The 26,905-nt window shown below is 41.2% G+C and overlaps 1 protein-coding gene across 1 annotated transcript in view; it reads left to right on the forward strand.

The window, feature by feature from the left end:
* Positions 1 to 2,247: 2,247 nt before the first annotated feature.
* LOC143118248 (uncharacterized) overlaps positions 2,248 to 26,905 on the forward strand; it is a 33,454-nt gene continuing 8,796 nt past the window's right edge. Inside the window, exons 1-2 of the mRNA XM_076279339.1 lie at positions 2,248 to 2,300; positions 2,798 to 2,841. Of these exons, the coding sequence (XP_076135454.1) occupies positions 2,281 to 2,300; positions 2,798 to 2,841 (64 nt within the window). The 5' untranslated portion in view covers positions 2,248 to 2,280. The remainder of the gene's footprint in view (positions 2,301 to 2,797; positions 2,842 to 26,905) is intronic.

The raw sequence follows: 26,905 nt of genomic DNA on the forward strand, positions 1-26,905 counted from the left end.
TACGACACTAGAAGGGTACTCATTAAGACACATCCTTCAAACTTAGTGGCACTCTAGAGGCATTGAAACATTTTTCTCATGTAAAGGCCAGCCCACCGGCATTTTGCCAAATTGTCCAGGAAACTGAAACCTTGCCGGTCACGCAGACCGGAACCAATTTATTTCTAGTGGAAATGCTGACACACACTTTCCCGTCTTGGCAATGCAGTATGAATTCACTTGACGTAGGCTATGCTGACAGATACTTCAGGAAGCGGAAAAGTACAGGGGAAATGTAGAAGGCCGACTGGGTAGGGCCAAAGGGTCAAAGTGTGAGGACACTTTTTATCCCTAATGACAAATCATTTGTCAGATTGAGACAATAGGTGTGGTTATTCTTGTAACAGGCTAGATTCCCCCACGGAAAATAACTTTTAATACTATAAGATTTTAGAATTTAAGAATATAAGGGCCTACTTATATCATGTTCTGTAATAGACTACCTCTATAATATTACCCTCTACTAGTTCTAAGTGTTCTTATAGTCCATGGTCTTATATCATTTTGCCACATATCAGAAGTATTGAAAGATTCCTATAGTTCTTTTTTGTAAGGGATGGTAGTCAAGAGAGTAAAAAATACTTGGGAAGGCTGTATGACTTTGGGATATTACTTCACTGGAATAACTTTTTCTTGTTCTGTCATTCTCTACTTTGAAAGCCCCACCTGTCCCCTATCACCACAACAAAATGGTAATGACTTAAAACCAATCTATTCATTCTATATGGTTCCACGTTACATTATATTCATTCTATGGTTCCACATTACATTATATTCATTCTATGGTTCCGCGTTACATTAAATTCATTCTATGGTTCCATGTTACATTTTCCTCCCGGTCCTGCATCTGATACGAAAAGTATTCACAAAGAAAGGCACAAAAAAGACAAATGTGCTCTTATTAATCGCCCCACCTGCCATGCCTCGCCCCACCTGTCATGCCTTATTCCCCACTTGAAGGGCCTGCTCCACACCAAGAACCAAGGGGCTACTAAACCCAAGGGGCTACTAAACCCCAAGGGGCTACTAAACCCAAGGGGTTACTAAACCCCAAGGGGATACTAAGGTTGCTGAGTGCGATTACTCTCCCTTAGCCCTGACCTAGCTGCTCTCTGTTCACATTACATTTTAGTTTGCTGACCTGGATCCGTTTGTCATAAACACTAGCTTCTATTTACCAATATCGCTTGGCAACGTCGCAGAAATGGCAGTTTATTTCCTGGTTTTGAAACAGATAGCATTCAAACTGCTCCAGAGTTCTAACAAACCGTTCACACCAAAGATTCTAGAACAGAGCATACATAAATACTGTTAACATGTTAGGATCAGCGCCATAGGATTCCCACGGTAGCCAGCGTCTGTGACGACACCTGAGCTTACCAAAATGGCGCCCATAGAGTCATAGAACGTACTTCAACATATCCAACGTATTCTCCTGCCAGTAATCTATCTTGCTCTGTTCTAGAATCTTTGGTTCACACTATCAAAAATCACCGAACCATTAGTCCAAACGAACGCGGGTCTGGATCAAAAGGTCTAGTGTGACTGCACCCTAAGAGACCAGGGGGATTGTTTAGTCAGGAGAATGAAGCCATACAGCTCTTCTACTAGGAGGTTTACCACTTACTCTGAGTTAACTTACCCAGGTTTGTCACTAAACCACGTACTTGGAACACCCCCCAGTTCAGTGGTATGGTAACATAGGCCATAAATTCTGAATAGAAGTGTGTTCAAATCTGTCAGGCAGAGGTGTTCCTATAGTTATTGTCCAAGTTATCAGTCCATTTGGACTAAATTTAAACAGTGACGAAAAGTGAAATCCATAACTGGGAAACTGTTGCCCAAATCTTCCCCAAGTTTGTTGTTCCCACATGAGATGGCATTCACGTTGACTCTCTCACTGGGAAACATATCCCTTGAACACCCCAATAGTAGGCCTACCTCTCTCTCACTGGGAAACATATCCCTTGAACACACCAATAGTAGGCCTACCTCTCTGTTCTTTAGAAATGTCAATGTTCAGGAGTGCCTATACATTCCTACACTGTTTTTGTCTGCATGGCCTAGGCTACAAGGTTTTGTTTTGACATGCTTTTGCTTTCTGTTGGAGATTTATTTTGGTACCTTGTTGTCATGGGAATATGGGCATGCCCATTGCTGTCAATACTTGCTCGGAACGTTCCATCTCTTCTTAGGAAGTCCTGGTCAGCAAAACCAGTTACTGACGCAGTTATGTAAGGGATGTACGCCACAGCCTTCAGGTAGGAAATGTTACAGTAATGCAGTTTGGTGAAATCACTGTTGTCCTTAGTCCTTATGTTGTGTAGCACCACTACAAGCTCTCTCTTATACAGCAGCTTCAAATCGTACAATTTTTGTTTGTTTAAATGCTGTATTAACATGTGAAAGGTATATACTTATGAATGATTATGATATTCTGTTTTATGATGCAATGAGAAGTGTTGCATCCCACTGCTTAGGTAGATGTGAGTAAGTGTGTGTGGGTGTGTGTAAGTGTGTGTGTGTGTGTGTTTGTGTGTGTAAAAGTCAGAAAACAGAGTCAAAAGTTCACTCACTCACTCGAGGAGTGCCCTCGTCCATTAATTCCGTATAACAGGACACCTCGGCGGCCGTTATCCCTTAGGCTACATACATGACGGATCATAATTAACTTCTTGGTGATAAAACTTACATCTAGTTCTATACATATATTTGATGGTAGAGCCATAGCAAATTGATATTGTATATTGTGTTTCAGTGTCGCAACTTCAACAGCCAGAGGTTCAACTCCACCTGATCCTGGTGAGTTATTATAACTCAGTATGAATAAGTCATTATAACTGAATACAGGTGCTTGTTATTTTGAGCATTCAAATGTCAGTTTAGTGATTTACTCATGCTGAGTGTGATCTATGGACCTGTCTGAGCAAGCCTAATTCATGACTAATGCCTAATGACTGTGCGTGCGGTACTACTGCCAAACATCCAAACCAGCTCTGGAATGAAGCTGTGGCAGGCCACTTACTCTTCACTGCAATGTCGTCGCTCTGTTTCTGTGTTTCTGTGTTGATTGGGCTCTATGGCACGCATGCTGTGTTGATTGGGCTCTATGGCACGCATGTTGTGTTGATTGGGCTCTATGGCACGCATGCTGCACATGGGGCGTGTTTGCAACTGCCACAACTGAATCTTACTTCCTGTGTAAACTGAAATAGGCTTGGCTGTTGATCAGCCACTGTGGAAAATAGCACAAGGAATTGAAGATATTTCCTATGTATGTATGAAATCACTTTGGTTGACTGATATTTAGCAGACGCTTTTATCTAAAACAACACGGACTCGCAACAGCAGGAATCGAACCCGGGTCGACCCATCGTCAGTCGGTGACGTCATTGTCCAGTCAGCACTACATACTGTTATTGTTCAAATCAAATGTAACTACCATTTCTGACATGGTGAATCTATTCCAAATCATCACAGTTACACTTTTAACTTTTTAATTTTAACTTTCTTTTTATTTCAACAGCACAATTTCATACCTGATCATGCAGTTTTATTTAAGGTATCTTGCCCAGGTTTCAGTTATTAAAGGCCCAGTTTGTGGAAAAGACTCTGATCTGCAACATCTGTTTCTGTGATTTTATTCTAAAATATAGCTGCAAGCAGCAATGTGGGGGCCAAGCAGTGAGCTATAGCAGGAATGGAGTTGCCATGGCATGAGCAAGCACTCACAGCAAGTTTGATTGCGATTGGATAATGGATGGCTGAGAAATAAGCTCATTTACTTTGTTATAGTGCCTCTAGAGGCGCAAATTACACCAATGTCCTTGTGCGTTCTCAGTATCAGCTACCATGTCCCTAGACTTCATACACCAAAGAGTTGCTGAGATGTGAGCTCAATTTGTCTATTACATCACCCCTAGAGGCCAAATGAGACCACTTTCCTTGCATGTCCTCACAATTAGCTACTTTGTCAGATACCAAGTCCCTGTACCAAGTTTAGACTTCATATATCAAAGCGTTGCTGAGATACGAGTTCACTTCCTGTATTGCAGCGCCCCCTATAGAGGCCAAATGATGCCAATTTCCTAGGGCGTCATCATAATCAGGTAACATGTCCTTATACCAAGTTTGAACTTTGTACATCAAAGTGTTACTGAGATACAAGCTCACTTCCTTTATTGCAGCGCCCCCTATAGAGGCCAAATGATGCCAATTTCCTAGTGCGTCCTCATAATCAGATACCAAGTCCCTGTACCAAGTTTGGACTTCATACATTAAAGCGTAGCCGAGATGTTAGCCCACTTCCTGTTAGGCGGCATCGTCACCATGTGTGATTGGCTGTCACAGGCAAATAAACTTGAAACTAAAAAATCTGACAAGTATCGTTTGTGCGGCTCGGTCTGAAGATCATCTCCGCCAAGTTCTGTGAAAATCGGATGAAATTTGTAACCGCTGAAACTTTTCGTAGAGTTTGGACAAAATCCAATATGGCGGAAAGTGACGGGATAGGGGTTGATGAACTCGGGATGGTCTATAGATTCAGACGCTACCTGAATTGTGAAAATCAGACAAAAGAGTCAAGGATCAATCGCATGAACGCATGTCCAGCATTGAACTGGTGGTGGCGCTAGAGTGTTCAATGTATATTCATAAAAATTGCTGTGAGTGATTAGGACAGTATCGTGACTAATGGTATCGAGTTTTGTTATGTTAACTCAAAGTACCACAGAGATATTAGTCCACTTCCTGTTTGGCGGCTTCATCACCATATTTGATTGGCTGTCACGGGCAAACAAAAATGAAATAGAAAAATCTGACAAGTATCGTTTGTGCGGCTCAGGCAGAAGATCATCTCCACCAAGTTCCATGAAAATCGGATGAAATTTCTGACCACTGAAACTTTTTGTAGAGTTTGGACTAAATCCAATATGGCGGAGGTCCAATATGGCGGAAAGTGACGTAATAGGGGTCATTGAACTTAGGTCGGTCTAAGGATTCCAACGGTGCCTGATATGTGAAAATCGGACGCACCGTTCAATGATCACATGCGTGAATGCAATCCAGGTTCGACCCATTGGTGGCGCTAGAGTGTTGGGCATAGAGTTCTGGAAATTGGTGAGAGTGATCATGGGACGGTGCTGAATCAGTGTGCCAAATTTCATAACTTTAGACCCAGCGGTTCAATTTTCGGCCAGATTTTGACCTGTTGGTGGCGCTAGATGGCTGATTTTAGAGGTCCGTAAATGAGTGTGAGGGGTCAGTGGAGTGTCCCGAAACTTTCTGCCAAAAAATCTGCACTTTTTAGCCAGGCGTTCTATGGGCTGCCATAGACTCCAATGACTGAAGTACAGGGTTCCTACACATTTTCCATTTCAAAATTCCATACTTTTTCCATACTCAAATTTCCAAACTTCTCTGTAGATTTTTCTGACCATATTCTCGACATTGCGGCCACATCTGCTTTGGGATAACTCGGTGAAAACAAAGGTTATGTACAACTGAAGTGAATTAAAATATTACACTTAATATTTGTCCATTTAGCTGGGCCATTTTTAGTTGTATCTTAGTTGTAGCATAGATGTATCTTGACGATGGGGACTGACAGTTAAGCTACACAACAGTAGGAATGGTTCATTATGACCTGAGTGAAGTAATTAGTACTGCAAATGCAATAGTCTGGAAACACAAACATTTCTCCATACCCTTGTTTCTTTTTTCCATACTTATCCAGACCTGGAAATTACTAAAATCAAATTCCATACTTTTCCAGGTTTTCCATACTGCATAGGAACCCTGGAAGTATAATAATAATAATAGGAAAAGCTAGTAACTCAATGGCTTCGCTGCTTGGCCCCCAATAATGTGATTAATGTTTTTTAGGGCAAAGTGTAAGGGTGAAATGCATTGATTATTTCAGGTCATTCATAGTGGCATACTTGAATTGCTCTCATGTCAGAGCAAAAATATGTGTTTTCACATACTGGGAATAACCTTAATTCAGGAAAGAAAACGGATTTATTTGCTTGCCTGTCGCAATCATCATGGTGCATAATTTGGTTATATGTTACTTTCACTCTGGTTCTCCCTATATGTACAATAAACATAGAATAGCATTAATATTTACTTTATGCATTTTTTCCAAAACTTAATTTGGTATTTAAATGTTAAATTGATGACAATTAGCATGGAAGATAGGGTTGCAATTGCATTGGCTGGTTTTGCTCAAATATTAGCAACCTTTTGCCAGAATGGAGGAGTGTCTCTTTTAGAAGCTTTGTTGCAACAAATCCTGTGTACGAGATGATTCGCTTGTAGTCTACAACAGCTGTTGTAACCTTTGATTACAATTACTCACATCACCGGACATGCAGTAGACTACATATCATCTATTGATTGATGGTTTCAGAGGAACCTCTGATAAACTGTGTCTGTGGGTGGGGTGGCGTTGTGCTGTGGCGCAACAGTACCCATACCATATACAGGCCCAAGTGCCCACGGCGGGAAAGCAGGTTCCAGGCTGACCCGGTCATTTCCCGATCCCACCCTGTCTCCCTCTTCCAGTCATTTCCTGTCAATCTCTCATTGTCCTACCGACATGTGCAGAGGGGGGGCGCTAAAGGTACCGAAGCACTTTTCAATTAGTTGCAAAATTGTAGGCCTACAATTAGCCGTGAGCATTTTATAATTATCTATGAAATAATAATTTAGGCCTATTTTCAAATAAAAAAATACCTCACTGCTGTCAGTCAGTTTAGGCTAAGCCTACATCACATCGATTACATGATAAGTTTTAGATGTGCCTGTGGGTGATAACATGCAAAATGCAGAGTTTTAGATGTGCCTGTGGGTGATAACATGCAAAATGCAGAGTTTTAGATGTGCCTGTGGGTGATGACATGCAAAATGCAGAGTTTTAGATGTGCCTGTGTGTCAGTTTAGGCTAAGCCTACATCACATCGATTACATGATAAGTTTTAGATGTGCCTGTGGGTGTAGTTGTAGATGTGCCTGTGGGTGTTTTAGATGTGCCTGTGGGTGTCTGCAGTGTCAGAGAGAGAAAGAGAGAGATAAGGGGTGTAGACTACAAATAATCACATCAAAGAGCCTTCACATTATCAAAGATAGCCTTCACATTATCACACACTTGAGAAGGCCTCAAACTAGGCCTCAAACTAGGCCTTCTTTTCCTGACATCTCTCATTTGAGAAGGCCTCAAACTAGGCCTTCTTTTCCTGACATCTCTCACTTGAGAAGGCCTCAAACTAGGCCTTCTTTTACTGACATCTCTCACTTGAGAAGGCCTCAAACTAGGCCTTCTTTTCCTGACATCTCTCACTTGATAAGGCCTCAAACTAGGCATTCTTTTCCTGACATCTCTCACTTGAGAAGGCCTCAAACTAGGCCTTCTTTTCCTGACATCTCTCACTTGAGAAGGCCTCAAACTAGGCCTCAAACTAGGCCTTCTTTTCCTGTCATCTCTCACTTGAGAAGGCCTCAAACTAGGCCTTCTTTTCCTGACATCTCTCACTTGGTGGCTCTTCTCCCTCCATTCCTCACATAATATAAATTGCTTGTTTCTTTGTCTCTATAGTTTTGATAAAAGTATGAAAAACTCCATTGGTGTTAGTTTACTTGTTAATAGGCTATTTTATATCAAAATAGTAATCCTTCCGTCATTGCATTAAGTTTGATAGTTGATATGGCATTAGGCTTCTTTGCAGTTGTTTCAGTCTATCACTGATTTCCTACAGATTGTATGAATAAGGCATCAATAGCCTACCAGTTGGGCAGAAAGCAATGTGCTGTGTGAGTTTAGTCGTTTGGTTATTCTCACTTCTTGCCGTACGATAATTTGATAACACTTCTTGCCATACCAGAATTCAAACTTGTGCGCTTGTTTTGATGCAGAACAGACATTCATCTTGAGGTTAGGTGCTGTAAACAAGTCTGCAATGCTGTAAACAAGTCTGCAGTGCTGTAAACAAGTCTGCAGTGCTGTAAACAAGTCCGCAATGCTGTAAACAAGTCTGCAGTGCTGTAAACAAGTCTGCAGTGCTGTAAACAAGTCTGCAATGTAGCCTTCAGATTTAATGGATCCCGTCACCAGATAAACACTTATTTAAGAATTGCTTATAATTTAATAAATGATGATGTACAAAAACAAATGATAAGCTACATCAGAGGAAGCAAAGACGAGTTGCATGACACTTGAAAGCCCTGTTTCGAACGGCTTTTAACGACAATTAAACTACAACCCCAAAACAGAAAAAGTTGGGACATTGTGTAAAACGTGAATAAAAACAGAATGTAATAATCTGCAAATCTCTTAAACTCATATTTAGTTGCAAAAAGGACACAGACAACATATCAAATGTGATGGGAATTATTTTTATGACATTTTCTTGCCCCAGACTAGATGGAGGCTTGGCTCCATTTACATTGAGTGGCCGTGCACACGACGCCGGTTTTTGTGAAACCGGTGAGGTTGTTAACGGTTACGCCTTGCATGTACACGACGCCGGCAGTTTAGGAGACTGAAACCGATAGCTTTTGAAACCGGCTTCCGAAGTGGGAACTTCTGAAACCGCCGGCTAGACCGTGCCTTGTAGACGTGTGAAGCCGGCAATCCTATGACGACATAGCCAGCCCCACCCCTAACCCAGCCACGGCACTCGACCTGACATGTTGCTTGTCAAAACAAACCGAACCATTTATTTATCATATTAAAATGTTTTTCTTTCCCCTGTCATGATTTATATGCACAATGTAGCCTATCAGCCTTTAATGGCTAAGTTAGAAGCACACGTTAGCTTAACCTAGTTAAACATTAGCTTACTGCATGTTAGTGTTTTCTCCAGTGGTGCTCAGACCTAATGCAATGCGTAGGCTAAGCATTTGAAATTTCACATAGCAGTCACATACCTTGAAAATGAACTTTATTAGTTTAACAGTTGAATTGAAAACCGAATTGTCTGTAGTCTCCTTATTTCATGCGACTGCTTAACCAGAGCACTTATTTGACATTCTCTGGCTTAACAAACTGTTTCAACCATGGAGGTATTATATATAACTGGAGAGAGTGACTAAGTCCCGCCCTCCATACAAATGAATGGTGGAGGCTAGGCTAGTAAATCCGGCCAATTCATAGTCAACGCCATCTTGAACACTGGGGTGCAGATCCAGCGCCAGTCGACTCTGACCATGCGCCAGTTACAAAGCTGGAAATGACGCATGGACCAACGTCGATTTTTATTGGATATTCTGTAAAAAGAGTGTCGTCCTCCAGTAAGAGGGTGGCGATAATGCACATAAAGTCCTTGCCTCATAACAAGAAGAAGAAAAAGTTGCTCGGGAACGCGCATGGAGTCAGAGTGGAGTCGCCCTGAAACGCAACTTAATTTCATTGGATAACACAGCAGCTCTAACTAAGAGCGGTCTGCCTGCTGTCCTGCTGCAAATATGCATTTGAACATGACGTGAAATATTCGTAGTCGAACTATAAATAAACTATTTGGTTTTTAGTGCCAAGTGTAGCGCATTTTTACAGTCTATGATTAGTTTGTTTTTTATTTTATTGTTTGCCATCTCATAGCGGGTGCTCTAAACGTATTCTAGCGTTGGCCCATGACCAAATCAAGCCAATAATAGCTAGTAGCCACAATAATGACTGGAGCCAGAGCCCTCAATAGCCACCCTGTTTTGAAAATAATATTGAAGATATTCAATATTATTGAAGATAGTATTGAAGACAACGCACAGAACGGTCAGCCTGAGCGGACAATTACGTTCCCAACTCATCTAAAATGTGGTGTCTTTACGGACTCAGCAAAAAACAGTTTACTTACGCATCCACGACGTCCAATCTTCGCGCTCACCTGTGGAGTTACCATCCAAATGAGGCAGCGGTGTCAGAGGCACAGTAGACGGCCAGAGCATCGCCAGGCATCCAACATCGTATGATTGCATTTCCGTAAATCCTAAATTATGTCCAAGGTCTGCTATTTACTTAGGCTGCAAAGCACAGGTATTTATTTGAGGTATGCTTATTCGAGGCAGACCTTTATTTCTTACATTGTACGTTATTGTGAGACATGCGTTTTGTTTGGAGCGGCATACCAGGCTATCAAACGCAGACGATTTTCGGTTTTGGTATGGGATTTAATTTACTTTTTGACTTTTATTATATAGTTAAATGTTGGCAAAGGTTTTCATTCATTTAACGTGCGCTGTGCTCTAATGGAATCCTTATTGCATAGAGAAGTAGCCTAAATTGAGTTTTTTTTTTAATTATGCATGATTTACTTTTTATTAAATTCGTAGGCTGGAATGCCTCGCGGCAATAATTGTGTTTAAATGTAGTAGCCTAGTGCTTCAGCCTCTGGCAAGCTCCAAAGGGGGCGGCTATAGGTTGAGAGCAACGTGTTGGAGACCCATGGTGTAACGAGACAAGGTCTTTATGCCGCTGTTGTGTAATTTATTGTCTTTAATCATGTTTAGGCTACGTTTGTTCGGGACAAACAACAATGAAACAAGATGTATACAATTTTCTTTATTTGTTTATTTGTCATATGATGGATAAACAACCATAATATGCACGTCTTCTCATAGGATCCTCAAGAAATACGCACTGAATAACGTTTGGCTGTAGCCGCCGGATAGGTACCCGCCCACCAACATGTACGCGCATGAGAGCTCGTGCCCAACACGGATTTTCGTGCATGGAGCTGGTTCCACATGCTCCATGCGGCGCCATACTTGAAAATGGCGTATGCTAACATGCCGAAGCTAATCTGCACGCTCTTGACCCCCTGGTTTCAACAATGTTTTCTTCTACGCGATTCACACGAAAATATCATGAAGCTTCTGCACAGCGGTGCCATCGACTGGTCTGGCATATGCACTACAGCACATTTATCCGGTTACACCTCTGTGTGTACACGCGAGGTTTTTTCTTGCCGGAGTCGTTAAAGGTGTGAAAGCGGTAAGAGAAAACCCACCCGGCGGTTTCGTGTAAACGGCCTCTGAAAGTGTATTCTCTCTTTCTTGCTTTGATCTATTCAATGCAGATGTAGGTGTGAAATGCTCCCCACTGGGCACCTTTTGCTTCTACCATCTGTTCCACAAACTCCTTTGTTCTATCTTTGGGTAGACAAAGACCCTGGGTTAAACTTTAGCTGAATTATATGTTTGTGTTATTAACTGTAAATGTATTCATGTTTGGTATCATTTTTATAGTCTCAGTACAAGGAGGACAATGAATTAAGTGTAAGAATGTTTAGAACATCCTGTATAACATTTCTACCTGAGGAGCCTGCCTAATATGTTAATGGCAAGTAGGTGTGTGTAGGTGTGTCTGGGTGTGGCTGACTGAACGGCGGGAAGAGAAAGCCAATCACAGGACGTTGTATCTATGACGTCCTCTTGAACCACACCCTTGCAAATTGAGCATAAAAGGCCAGTCTCCTCCGGTAGTAGTTAGAATTAAAGTTGAAGCTTCCGAGCTGAAAGCTGTATTCTCCCTTGACGCGCGTTATTGTAAAGTAAAGCCTGAATCTTGGATATCTGGAATTCTGCCGAAGTCTGCTGTGTTTTTTGTCAAGTAATTATATCCACCCACAATTACTTTCAAATGTTGAAAATGACAAATTTGACTATTTTGTGGGAAATATATGCTAATTTTAAATTTGATACCAGCAACATGTTTCAAAAAAAGTTGGGACGGGGTAATAAAATGCTGGAAAAGTTGTGTAATGATAAAGAAAAGAAAAGGAGGAATGTTTCACAACTAATTAGGGTAAGTGGCAACACGATTGGGTATGAAAAAGAGCATCCCAGAGAGGAATGGACTCTTAGAAGTAAAGATGTAGGGGTATTTATCACTCTGTGTAAACTTATGTGCACAAATGATGAAACAATGTCATTTTAATGCTTCTTAACATGAAATTGTGAAGTATTTGGGGAGTTAATTATCTACAGGACATAATATTATTAAAACATTCAGAGAATCCAGAGAAATCTTTGCAAACAAGGGAAAGAGCTGAAAAACACATTGGATGGCCGTGGTCTTTTGGACCTCAGATGGCACTGCATCAATACCAGACCTGTTAACAGACCTGTCATTGTATGGGCTCAGGAAAACCTCTGATAACCATTGTCTATGTGCACAGTTTAATATCAATTCAAAAACTGCAGCCAACATTGTAACAGCTAAAATTGTATTGAGACATGATAAAGAAAATACCACCCTCTTATCTGGGCCTGAGCTTGTTTAAAATGGACTGAGGTAACGTGGAAAAAGGTCCTGTGGTTAGACCAATCAAAGTTTGCCATTCTTTTTGGAAATCATGGACTCATCTGGGCTAAATAGGAGAGGGCCTATCCAAGTATCCAACCTATCCAACTTGTTTTAGTGCTCAGTTCGAAACCCAACATCTATGACGGTGTGGAGGTGCATTAGTGCCTACAGCATGGGCATCTTGCACATTTGGCAAAGCACAATCAATTCTGAATAATGTATACAGGTTTTGAGCAACATATACTGCCATCCAGGCAATGTCTTTTCCAGGGACAACCTGGAATGAATTCTGCACATATTTAAATAGTATTTCTCCAAGTCCAGGTGCTAAGATAGCCTGTCTGCATTAATTAATGGGACAAAATTTCATTCTCAAAACTGTAGCAAATTGTCTCCTCAGATCATAAATATTTACAGAATTGTGTTAAATGAAGAGGTGAAGCAGCACAGTGGTAAACATGCTCCCGCCCCAACTTTTTTTGAAACATGTTGCTGGCATTGGATAGATAGATAGATAGATAGATAGATACTTTATTGATCCTCAAGGGGAAATTCAAGGGTTTCAGTTTATAAATGGTCAGTAGTGGGAACCGGATAACTCGAAGTCTCCTCTATCCTTATCTTTGTTGCCTTCATGATTTCCTTTAAAATGTTTCTTCAAAAAGGAGATATCGATTATCAACAAATAGCTGCCAAACAGCTGGAACCTGCCACTTTCTCTTTGTCCCCCTCTGTCCTCTCGTGCGCGCTCAAGATGCGCTCCCAATTCAATGGATTATGGCAGGCTAGCATGACGTTCAAATGATATCCGCTGCATAGTGGAGATTGAGAGGACCCATATCATCATTGCATGCAACATGGTGTTGCTGCATGTTGACATTGTAAATGTTCGAAAGAATGAAAAGCAGTTTGAAGTAAAGCTATGCTATGGTAGGCTATATTTATTGGCTAAATGTTGGTGCCCTTATGTGCGTGGTGGTACCGGTGTTATACGGTAACTGGCTTTCATGTTAACTGGCTGGACTGTTCACTTTGCCTCTGGAGTTAACGTTACCGCCCCCTTCTTTTGCAGATGTGTTCAGCTGATGATTTAGCCTCCGATACCTGGGGGATAATCCATCAACCTCGCTAATGAAGGCGGCGCTTAACAGAAATAGCCTGGCTTGAACTAGCGTAGACTTCCACTTGGGGCTGAAGCCGTTCCATTAACTCAAGTTAGCGGCATCTTGGTCTCGTTTATTCAAGCGAGGTTAAAGTCAGCTTCATCTCTGCTCGTGCACGAGGTAGAACAGTAGACCAAAACAGTAGATTGACGAAAAGAGGATATATGTCGTAAAATTAAGACAATACTAGACGATTTCTGTTCGATTTGGCAAGCGCCATCTACAGGATTTTCATCGAAAGTCATCAAATTTAACATCGAGAGAAAAAAATAGATTGCCTACAGAAATGGGAGAATAATGAAAGCATACATTTAAAACAACAATGTGTTGTGTTCACTTACCAGTAGATTCCACATTATACCACTAGGTGGTGCTGTGATTAGTTCGACTGTAGTGATTAGACAGGAAGTACTGTAGTTGATGTGTCTTACTACCTGCGTGTGGATGGAGAATGTGACATGCTGCTTGAATTAAACATCCATTACCATCTGACTTGATATTTCATTCATGGACATCCAAACCTTACAAATTGGCGACGAGACAACCCAGTGAGCAATTTTAAGTGAGGATGGCTTTGAATACTCCATTTCCAGATTTATTTCTGCCATGCCCGGGAGAACCGGCAATTCCTTTCAAGGTATGGGTGAGGATGTTTGAGAATTATCTTCTAGTGATCAATGCAACCGGAAACACTTGGCCGGAGGCAAGAAAAAGAGCATTATTACTGCATTGCTTGGGCTCAGAAGGGCAGAGAATTTTCCATACTTTACCAGATTCTGGAAACGATTTAGCAACTGCCATTACTGCACTACAGAACCATTTTACTCCTGCTATTAATGTGGTTGCTGAGCGCCACGCTTTCAGAAAAAGAGTTCAAGGAGCCCAGGAAACAATAGTGCAATACATTGCTGCATTAAGACAACTCGCTGCAACATGCGAATTCCCAAATGGAGATGATATGATTCGAGATCAGCTTGTTGCGCATGTGGCTAACCCTCGTATTAGAGAGAGACTGTTATTGAAAGAGAAACTTACATTAACTGAAGCCATTACTATAGCCACTCAAGTTGAATCAGCAACTCAGCAAGCTAAAGCTATTGCGGGTGACCAGCACTTACCTGTACAAGTGGTCCAGACTAAAAGTGTAGAGCGCAGACGAAGACCTCAACGTCAGGGCACCACTACAAAGTTGCGCCAAGATTCTACTGCAAGACCAGCTTTAAAACCTACCTCAGCTTCCTCTGCACGTACCTGCTTCCGCTGTGGTTCAGACAAACATCTTGCCAATTCACGTGAATGCCAAGCAGCAAAAGCAACCTGCAGGAATTGCAATAAAAAGGGACATTTTGCACGTGTTTGCCCGTCTATGCAGACTCATTCAGTGAAAGAGGTTGAAGTGCCTGAATATACACTTTTGCTTGTGGAAGGAACAGACACTCCTGATAAGATACAATGTACAGTGGACATTCAAGCTGCACAGACTGTGAAGATGGTGAAATGAACTGTGGACACTGGTGCTTCAGTTTCAGTCTTACCCAGATGTATCTATGAGGAACATTTCAAGGAAGCTCCTCTCCAACAATCTTCTGTTCGTCTGGTGACATATTCGCGAACACCTATCAACGTGCTGGGCTGTATGCAAGCAACTGTTCATATGGATGGCATTAACCCTTAGAACCCGATTGACGCAAAGTGCGTCAAAAAACACACCCTTTCTTCTCTGTTACATTGCTCCGGAACGGTTCATCGCAGCGAGATGAAACCTTTATTGCACGACAGAGCAGAAGTGGGGCTTTCCAACGAGACTACACACTTGTCTGTACGATCAAGTATGAAAATTAAAAAAAATCATGAAATTAAATCAAATTGCATCATATTTACAGTCTATACTTCTCTGAGTTCACCTGCACACACATTACTCTAGTTTGAATTACTCGCGAACCCGTGATCGCATCGATATGGCAAGTATATCAGATGAAAGAGGGGGCACAGGGCTATCCATTGGTACCATGTTTATCGATCCTTCTGGCTTATAAAACCAGACGAAGTGACTGCAAAATAATAACGTCATGTACACAAACCAACGCTGCACACTCATTACTCTCGTTTGAATTACTCGCGGACCCGTGATCGCATAGATATGCCACGCATGTCAGATGAAAGAGGAGACTCAGAGCTATCATTAGATACCAAGTACATCCTTCTGGGTTATAAAACAGACGAAGTGACAGCAAAATAATAACTTCATATAGCTGGACTTACCCCACGTTTTTGTCTGTTCTCGTGGCAAAGCATGTTTATAATCCAATGCTATCATGTGTTTCTCTATGGCAAAGCATGTTCATATTCCGGTTTTGAGATCCTAGCAAATACCTGCATGGCATCCAATTCAAGGCTCACATTGCATCCCAATTTGTTCAACAAATAAACACCTTTTTGCCTTTACTTTGTTCATGGCAATGCAGTAAAGAGTTGAGAATTATTATGACTGCATACACACAGGCACGCAGGCTAACACGCAACCTCGGGTCAAGTCAGGTCAGATCAGTTCGTGTCACAAATATGGAGCGCAGAATGGTCATTTTTCATCACTAAATAAAAAATGTCATTTATTTCCGTAAATCACACAGCAAATATTTCTGTAAATTGCTCAGCCCCAGAGTATCCCTCCAACATGGCAATTATATTGCCCGATTCAGGACAGTCTGCCCTACACACACATGAAATGCATGTAGAGCTGTGAGCTTGCTGTGGTGAGATACATGTCGAAATATAAGAATTTTTATAATACACTTTTTATATTTTAATTCTTTAAAAATCTAAATAAAATCAATGCTAGTATTAATACATGAAACGATGGCAGCCTAGACTCTCCTGAAAAAAACAATATATAATATATGTGTGTGGCACTTACAATGACCAGAATAAATCCTTATGAATAAAGGTAGTGAAAATGCCCTAAAAACAGCTTAGGGTTCTAAGGGTTAAAGGTCCAGCCAACTTCTATGTTGTGGACTCAGGGACTGCACTGATGGGCATGGACCTAATATCTGCTCTCCACCTGCGCATCGAGGGCAATACCGTGTACCCACCATCTACATCAATCTCTCCTCCACCATTCACAGCGTCAGTGGGGCATCTGTCCAGCCTCACCAACAACAATAGGATGTGCTATAGGCTTTATGCATCAGGTGAAGATTTCACCAACTGCTGTTCCTGTGCGTCAAAAGCTGAGACGCCTTCCTTTCTCAGTGAGATCTGCTGTGTCAGAAGAGCTGAACCGTCTCCTCTCAGCTGGTGTGATAGAGCGCATTGACTCTTCTCCTTGGGTCTCGCCGATAGTGGTCACACAAAAGAAGACTGGAGGAATCCGAATGTGTGTAGACCTTCACGAGCCCAACAAAGCAATCATCATAGACAGTCACCCTCTTCCTCACATGGAGGAACTGCTCGCCACACTGACAGGAGCTACTTTATTTTCAACCATAGACCTGGAAAGTGCATATCATCAAGTACCACTTCATCCGGAGAGTGGGGATTTACCAGCTTTCATCACACATGAAGGGCTGTTCCGGTTTTGCAGAGTTCCCTACGGCCTTGCATCAGCTCCTGCTGCGTTCCAAAAGCTGATGGCCACAGTGCTGAGAGGCGTGTCAAATGTACAGAACTATCTGGATGACATTATTTGCTACGGGCGCACAGCACAAGAGCATGACACTGCTCTGGAAACGGTATTGCAAAGACTCAAAAAGGCAGGCTTACAGCTTAATGACAAGAAATGTCACTTTCGTCAATCTAGTCTGAAGTTCTTGGGACACCCGGTGACCGCTAATGGAATCAAACCTGACACAGAGCATTTGCAAGCAATCACACAGGCTCCTCCTCCCAAAAGATGCTGCCAGCCTTCGCTCTTTCCTAGGTATGCTGTCGTGGTATGGGAAATTCATACCAAACTATGCCACAGTTGTAGAGCCGCTCCGCCTCTGTCTGCGTCAAGACGCCATATTTGAATGGACTGATAAGGCTCAGAAATGCTTCCTTGCCGTGAAACAGCTGCTAATTGACAGCCCTGCTCTTGCTTTATTCAACCCAGACTTTCCAACGATAATTTCAACAGATGCATCAGATTATGGCCTGGGTGCCGTGTTCACACAGTTGCATCCAGACCGCACGGAACGCACAGTGGCGTTCGCATCAAGGACACTGACGCCGGCCGAGAGAAAATACTCAACAGTTGAGAAAGAAGCTCTCGCCTGCGTCTGGGCTGTGGAGAAACGGAGGACGTATCTGTGGGGCCGTAAGTTCCGCACGACCATCAGGCCCTTACAACGCTCCTCTCTCCGCACGACCATCAGGCCCTTACAACGCTCCTCTCTCCGCACGACCATCAGGCCCTTACAACGCTCCTCTCTCCGCACGACCATCAGGCCCTTACAACGCTCCTCTCTCCGCACGACCATCAGGCCCTTACAACGCTCCTCTCTCCGCACGACCATCAGGCCCTTACAACGCTCCTCTCTCCGCACGACCATCAGGCCCTTACAACGCTCCTCTCTACAAAAGGGGCTGATCGAGCAGGGATGCGTATTGAGTTCACACAGGCCCTTACAACGCTCCTCTCTACAAAAGGGGCTGATCGAGCAGGGATGCGTATTGCACGCTGGTCGGCTCGTCTCCTCTGCTTCACATATGACGTCGTCTACCGTGCCGGAACATTGAACCATACAGCCGATTGCCTCTCACGCTTACCTCTGCCTGCTGCCTCCCCTCTTATCGCAGACATGGAACCTGAGCTGGTGGCCTTGTTGTCAATGGCCCCTATCTCAGTGACTGCTGGTGAGTTTGAAGCTGCTTCCTCTTCCTGCTCCAAACTTGCTTCTCTGCGTCAACAAATTACCCAGAAGTGGCCTCCTTCTGTAAAGACTGTGAATCCAGTGCTTCAACCGTACTTCAAGGTTAGGCAGGAACTAAGTGTGAAGGACGACTTGGTGTTTCGAGGGTCACGCCTAGTTGTGCCTGTCTCCTTGCGCAGCACGCTCATTGCCCTGGCACATGAAGGCCATCAAGGCATTGTGCGGACAAAACAGAGACTGCGCGAGCTTTACTGGTTCCCAGGTATGGACACACTGGTTCACTCTGAGATCTCTGCCTGTTCACTGTGTCAAAGGTCAGACAAGTCAGCAAGAGTCTCCAAGGCACCATTGCAGCCTATACCCTTACCTGAGGGCCCCTGGAGTAAGCTGGGGATAGACATTGTTGGACCATTTGAAACTGCAACATGGGACTGCAAGTTTGCAATCACCCTCACTGATTATTACTCAAAGTGGCCAGAAGTAGCTTTTGCATCATCTGTTACTACTGAGACAGTACTGGGTTTCCTCAGAAGTCTCTCAGCTGCTACGGTAACCCAGAATCCGTGGTCACAGATAATGGGCCACAATTTACAGCTGCTGCTTTCTCTGCTTTCCTCAAAGACCGGGGTATCACACTTATCCATTCATCTGTGTACCATCCCTCCTCCAACGGTGCCATAGAGCGATTCAACAGAGTCTTTAAAGGCTGTAGCCAAGCTGCAATCCTCCAGAAAAAACCGTGGAAATCTACAACAACTGAGTTCCTTCAGGCATATCGTGCCACCCCTCATGCCATGACCAACGCATCGCCATTTGAACTCATGTATGGCCGAAAAATGAGAACTAAGCTCAATGTTCTTGCTCCTCCAGCTGTGACGGCTCATGACGATGACGTACGTTGCAGAGTTTCCCTTCGCCAATCTCAAATGAAACAGTACTGTGATGCCAGAAGGGGAGCTCGCATTCCTTTATTCAAAGAAGGGGATAGAGTGCGAGTACGAAAACCAGTGCATGTTCCAAAGGGACATCAGAAATTCTCTGCACCCATCAGGATCAAGAGGCAAGTGGGTCCTAGCACCTACATCTTGGATGATGGGAAAACCTGGCATGCTTCCCATCTGGCCTCGGTACCCGTCAGACTGCCAGAGTCTCTAGCTCAGCCAAAGACTGGTCCGGAAGATACAGCTGAACCGGGAAATGATCAAGAAGCAAGAGACCGTCCTGCCAGAGCACATAAACCACCAGATTGGCTCAAGGACTATGAGACTTAAAGAATTAACATTACATGTTTGGACTGTGATACTTAGTTCAAGAAAAATTGCCTTTAAGAACAAAGTAATTGTCTTCTTGTTAAATCTTAAATGCTAATTTAAGGAACAGGTGTTAGAACATGTAGTAGCCTAGTGTTCAAAGATTTTGCTAATGTTATTAGAACAATTCATGTTAAGTTACATTTTTGCCTTCTGCCTTAGGTATTGAGAACTTATAGCTAAAGGATGTTGCTCCTTAATACTGTCCTATGAGTGGAAGAAAATATCTTTTAACCCTTAGAACCCTAAGCTGTTTTTAGGGCATTTTCACTACCTTTATTCATAAGGATTTATTCTGGTCATTGTAAGTGCCACACACATATATTATATATTGTTTTTTTCAGGAGAGTTTAGGCTATTCAGACCTGCCATCATTTCATGTATTAATACTAGCATTGATTTTATTTTGATTTTTAAAGAATTAAAATATAAAAAGAGTATTATAAAAATTCTTATATTTCGACATGTATCTCACCACTGCAAGCTCACAGCTCTACATGCATTTCATGTGTGTGTAGGGCAGACTGTCCTGAATCGGGCAATATTATTGCCATGTTGGAGGGATACTCTGGGGCTGAGCAATTTACAGAAATATTTGCTGTGTGATTTACGGAAATAAATGCCATTTTTTATTTAGTGATGAAAAATTACCTTTCTGCGCTCCATATCTGTGACACGAACTGATCTGACCTGACTTGACCCGAGGTTGCGTGTTAGCCTGCGTGCCTGTGTGTATGCAGTCATAATAATTCTCAACTCTTTACTGCATTGCCATGAACAAAGTAAAGGCAAAAAAGGTGTTTATTTGTTGAACAAATTGGGATGCAATGTGAGCCTTGAATTGGATGCCATGCAGGAATTTGCTAGGATCTCAAAACCGGAATATGAACATGCTTTGCCATAGAGAAACACATGATAGCATTGGATTCTAAACATGCTTTGCCACAAGAACAGACAAAAACGTGGGGTAAGTCCAGCTATATGAAGTTATTATTTTGCTGTCACTTCGTCTGTTTTATAACCCAGAAGGATGTACTTGGTATCAAATGATAGCTCTGAGTCTCCTCTTTCATCTGACATGCGTGGCATATGCGATAACGGGTCCGCGAGTAGCTAATTCAAACGAGAGTAATGGTTGGTTTGTGTACATGACGTTATTATTTTGCAGTCATTATTTTGCAGTCACTTCGTCTGATTTTATAAGCCAGAAGGATCGATAAACATGGTACCAATGGATAGCCCTGTGCCCCCTCTTTCATCTGATATGCTTGCCATATCGATGTGATCACGGGTTCGCGAGTAATTCAAACTAGAGTAATGTGTGTGCAGGTGAATGCAGAGAAGTATAGACTGTAAATATGATGCAATTTGATTTAATTTCATGATTTTTTTAAATTTTCATACTTGATCGTACAGACAAGTGTGTAGTCTCGTTGGAAAGCCCCACTTCTGCTCTGTGCAATAAAGGTTTCATCTCGCTGCGATGAACCGTTCCGGAGCAATGTAACAGAGAAGAAAGGGTGTGTTTTTTGACGCACTTTGCGTCAATCGGGTTCTAAGGGTTAAGTAAAGGGGGGATGTTGTGTTCACTTACCAGTAGATTCCACATTATACCACTAGGTGGTGCTGTGATTAGTTCGACTGTAGTGATTAGACAGGAAGTACTGTAGTTGATGTGTCATCCTGCGTGTGGATGGAGAATGTGACATGCTGCTTGAATTAAACATCTATTACCATCTGACTTGATATTTCATTCTTGGACATCCAAACCTTACACAATGCTAATGGTTTTGAAATCAATTGCAAGTTTGATTGGCTTCACTCTTGAACACATGGGTCTACAGTCTATGCTTGAACAAAACGAGTGCATGAATAAATAGTATAAACTCAAAAACAACTTATGGATATGCATATAGATATTCAAAACTATCTATAGCCTAGCTTACGTTCTTAGATTAAAAGAGTTCATTCACTCCAAATTATTGTCTAGGTGTAGGTGGTCATAAAATAAATTAGTATCAACATAATAGGCTATTGTCTCCCATAAGTCCCAAAGTGTTTTGAAATAAAATTATCTGAAATGCATTGGCTTTCAATTCAATTTATGCCTAATATTTAATCTGTGTAGCACACAGTTGATTTGACATTCATGAACAATCGTCGTCACATGAAGCAGTTTTAATTATTAGCTGCCTAGGCTACAGAATAATTATCCTTTGACTTGCATCAGATATAATAGGCTATAGCCCACTGTCAAAGCTGTCACTGAACAGCCTACCAAATGTTCATGACCCTTTATCAGCAGTAGACATATGTTTTTCATAAGATTATAACTAAAAATGCCATTATCAAGGTGATAAACAATGTAGCCTTAATACTTCGTATGGGAAGCGAACCTGCGAACACGCAAGAATGTAAATCCTATCCTATGCCGTCTCGCTGCACGTTACACCACCACCGAACGTAAATGACGCAGAGTAGCATGATTCCTAGAACCACACGCATGTGAAGTTAAAACATTTTTAATCGTATAATCTTCATACATTCTTTGGAGCTAGTGAATGTGTAAATCCATGCTTGGTGCACTGTCGGAAAAAAAAATTCTATAGGCCTACTTCTATTTTTGAAGTAGTAGGCCTATGCTACAGGTGACGAGAGCACAGGTTGACAGAACCATCTTTTTGGACTCGTTTTCCGACTGATTGTTTTTTTTTGCAACACAGCTTAATTTAGCTTGAAAGTTAACCTGCTACGGAGCAGGTTAGTTCTGTGGCATAAATTCCCATGGTTACCAAGCTGGGATTCACGTTAACCTCATTAATGGAACGGAATTCTCACTAAAATTAGCGAGACTTATCGAAATAAGCCAGGTTTGGCCTTTAGCGAGGTTGATGGAATACCCCCTGGCCGCAGATTCGTCTGTTTAGTTCAAATAGACATGTTTGTGATGCTCCACTTTGTTGTTTAATAAAGCTTTACAACACGATGTGTCGGCGTTGGAAGTGTCAGGTTGTCTGTAGTAGGCTAGGCTACATGCGCTGGACCATGAATATGCCACCAAATAAATAATAAAAATAACTAGAAATGCAATTCCAAGGAATTACCAGTGCATGAAAATGCTAAAGTTGTGATGTAAAATATCATGTATAGTTAAAACAGATAATATAGAGATGGTTACTACGGTGATGCTAGGATAGACATGGTGGTTGCATAGCTTAATAAAAGTTGATAGTTTAAAAGTAGACTGTTTAAAAGCTGAATGTAGATAGTTTAAAAGTTGTTGATAGACAGTAGATAGTTTAAAAGTTGTTGATAGACAGCTAGTTTAATAGATAGTTTATTGATAGTTTAAAAGTAGACCGTTTAAAAGTTGAAGGTAAATAGTTTAAAAGTTGTTGACAGACTGGAAGTTGAATGAATGTTGATATTCAAATAGTTTAATGGCTGTGTATAGGTAGATATTTGACGATAACTGAAAGTTGGAATGGCTCTAATGTTTGCTAGCAGTTATGCTAAGATTTTTAACTATGCTAACCATGCTACTTAGCTAATGTTTTATAGCAGTGCTAGCAATGCTAACCTGTTAACCATGCTACTTAGCTAATGTTTTCTAGCAGTTTAATGAATGTTGATATTCAAATAGTTTAATGGCTGTGTATAGGTAGATATTTGACGATAACTGAAAGTTGGAATGGCTCTAATGTTTACTAGCAGTTATGATAAGATTTTTAATTCTGCTAACCATGCTACTTGTGTTTTATAGCAGTGCTAGCAATGCTAATATGTTAACCATGCTACTTAGCTAACTTAACTAACATTTTCTAGTAGTTTTGCTAAACATGTTAACTATGCTAGCAATGTTAGCATGGTAACTATGTTAACCATGTTACTTAGCTAACTTAGCTAATCATTTTTAGCAGTTATGCTAACTATGCTAACTAACATGTTAACATGTTAGCATGCTAACTATGTTAACCATGTTACATAGCTAACCTAGCTAATCATTTTTAGCAGTTTTGCTAAAAATGTTAACTAGCATGTTAACATGCTAGCATGCTAACTATGTTAACCATGTTACTTAGCTAACCTAGCTAATCATTTTTAGCAGTTTTGCTAAAAATGCTAACTAACATGTTAGCATGCTAACTATGCTAACCATGTTACTTAGCTAATAATTTTTAGCAGTTTTGTTAAAAATGTTAACTAGCATTTTAACATGCTATCATGCTAACTATGTTAACCATGTTACTTAGCTAACTTAGCTAATCATTTTTAGCAGTTATGCTAACTATGCTAACTAACATGCTAATTATGTTAACCATGTTACTTAGCTAACCTAGCTAATCATTTTTAGCAGTTTTGTTAAAAATGCTAACTAGCATGCTAATATGCTAGCATGCTAACTATGCTAACCATGTGACTTAGCTAACCTAGCTAATCATTTATAGCAGTTTTGTTAGCAATGCTAACTTTGTTAACCATGCTAACTAGCTATAGTGGGTAGGAGTCATAGTTGATGAAAAGTGTTGACATAGTTGATGACAAGTTAAAAGTTGTTGATAGACAGCTAGTGAATGTATATAGTTTAAAAGTTTAAAAGTTGAATGTAGATAGTTTAAAAGTTGTTGATAGACAGCTAGTTTAATAGATAGATAGTTTAATGATAGTTTAAAAGTAGACCGTTTAAAAGTTGAATGTAAAAAGTTCAGTAGTTTAATGGGTTACATTGTTTAACAGTGGATTATTGTAGTGAGGACTTTTATTTTGAAACAGTTTTGGGCAGAGGAAACAGTTGAATAGGATGTGTAGTCTTAATTGACCCAGATTGTATGCTTAAAGCCTGAGGCTGCAGGTGGCCTGAACACCTGCCATAGGATTCTAATTGCTTAACGGCCGTATTATGATGTCATAATAGGCAATGTTAAGTCTATGGGGAATTTTAAAAAGTTTTTCTTTAATAGTTTAAAAAGTATAAAAGTTTCAAAGTTGAAAAGACATAGCAGCTTTGTCCGTTTGAATACCTACGTTACAAAGTTTGAATGAAGTTTCTAAGTTAAACTGTTCAAGAGAAATAGCGTATGGAAAAAGTGGTAAGCGGAATAATAATAAGAAGAAGTTGCCTAGGAAGAACAGTACAGTGCATTTTCATGCACTGTAATAAGAAGTTGCCTAGGAAGAACAGTACAGTGCATTTTCATGCACTGTAATTATGTCTTTTTTTTTATACTATTTATTGTAGATTGATAGAGACCGGGACTGCAAACTTAATTGCCCACTGATGGGATTAATAACGTTTTCTGAATCTGAATCTGAATATGAATAAATAAAACTAAATAAACTACACGTGGGTCTCGAACTACTACTAAATTAAAGTGCTTGCATGATAACCTGACACCAACCTGCTTGCGCCACTAACCAGTTGACACTTCCCAGTGAAATTAGTGATATGTACTAGGCCTACTAGTAAATGAGGTCAACTAGTATATTGTGTTTAGCAGGTTAACACAGCGGATTATGGTGACTGTGTTATCTTGCAATGTTGCCCAAAGTAGCCTATCGGTTCATTTTACAAACGTTTCACTGATTGCTGCCAGGCTGTGGCCGCCTCTACGTGAAGTGTCTTATTATGAACGGCAGCAAATAAATAAAAAAGATTCGAATTCGAATGACAAAACTAGAACTATAATCTGCATATTAACCTGATGCATATCACAACGAACGTGAAACACGCATTGAAACGCACAATGTGCAGGAGAAGTCTAATGTGTCTTCATTTTACACAAAATCTTACATATCACAAAAGAGATGTAATATCAAATATCACAAGATACACGTAGGCCTAGGGTATTTATTCGTGTTTTGACATGTTAACATAGGTTTGAGGTGTAGGCTATTGGATTTATATATATATATTTTAATAGTTTATTTCTCACCAAGTGAAGATGTAGGCTCTGTGGCGCAACAGGATGATGCGTTGATAGTAGTGTTTCGAGACCCACGTGGAGTTTATTTAGTTTTATTTATTTGGTGGCATATTCTTGGTCCAGCGCATGTAGCCTAGCCTACTACAGACAACCTGACACTTCCAACGCCAACACATCGTGTTGTAAAGCTTTATTAAACAACAAAGTGCAGCATCACAAACATGTCTATTTGAACTTCAGTTAAACAGACGAATCTGCGGCCAGGTATCAGAGGCTAAATCATCAGCTGAACACACCTGCAAGAGAAGGGGGCGGTTACGTTAACTCCAGAGGCAAAGTAAACAGTCAGCCATATAACATGAAAGCCAGTTACCGTATAACACCGGCACTGCACATAGTAAATTATATGAAGTTTGAAAAGTATTGGGGAGCGAGTCCAGAACACATGTCTTTGGAAACTCAAGCCTATACAGACAGGCCTCAGTCAGTAGCACTGAAGCTGTGAAGGTGATTCACACATTTTCTCTCCCCAAGGGCCCAAGCCCTTTACGGGGCAAAAAATACATTTGATAGATAGATAGATAGATACTTTATTGATCCCTAGGGGAAATTCAAGAATAACTTCCGCAGAATAACTACCAATAACTTGGTAACTTCTGCAGACATCCAAATTGGAGTGGGATTATTCTATTGGAAGCACTGGGGTGTCAAGTGCGCGTGAACTTTAAAATCATTGGTCCAGCCAAACCAATCACCACTGACCAGAGATTATATAACGTTACTTCCTACTTCGCCTAAACTTTACAGGCTGACAATAAACAGCATCAGCGGTATGTGGGCCTGCTCTGCTGTAAGGGACTGTTCGGTATTTATGGAATGGACCACCGGAGGAAAATAGGGGAGGGTCATGTCTTTTTATTCTTTGTTGAGGGGAGGGTCACCCATTTTTTTATTCTAGGAGGGAGGGTCACCCAACTTTTGTATTCATGAAAACAGCAAAATTTGGGCCGTCGGCCTCGCGTCTGATGGGACTCGGAGTCGCACCTGGCCAAAGACGGCATTGTTCTTCATGTTATTCTTCATTAACGCCTATTGTAGCCTAAGCAAAAAGCTTAACGTGGCTTAATGTCCCAAAACAACGATCAGTGATCACCAAATTTCTCTCATATTGTTCCTCATAATCACTAAGAACCTTTAGGTTACCTGACGTGACAGCATGTTTCTTCAATCTCCTTCACTGACGCATAGGCTATGGGAAAGGCTTAACGTCCCAAAACAATCAATGATCATCAAATTTCTTTCTCATATTGCTCCTCAT

The sequence above is a fragment of the Alosa pseudoharengus genome, unplaced genomic scaffold (assembly GCF_046254945.1).
Source record: "Alosa pseudoharengus isolate Yale_2024_CS ecotype anadromous, Long Island Sound unplaced genomic scaffold, YU_APseudo_1.1 YU_APseudo_1.1_scf_12, whole genome shotgun sequence".
NCBI classification, from domain to species: Eukaryota; Metazoa; Chordata; class Actinopteri; order Clupeiformes; family Clupeidae; genus Alosa; species Alosa pseudoharengus.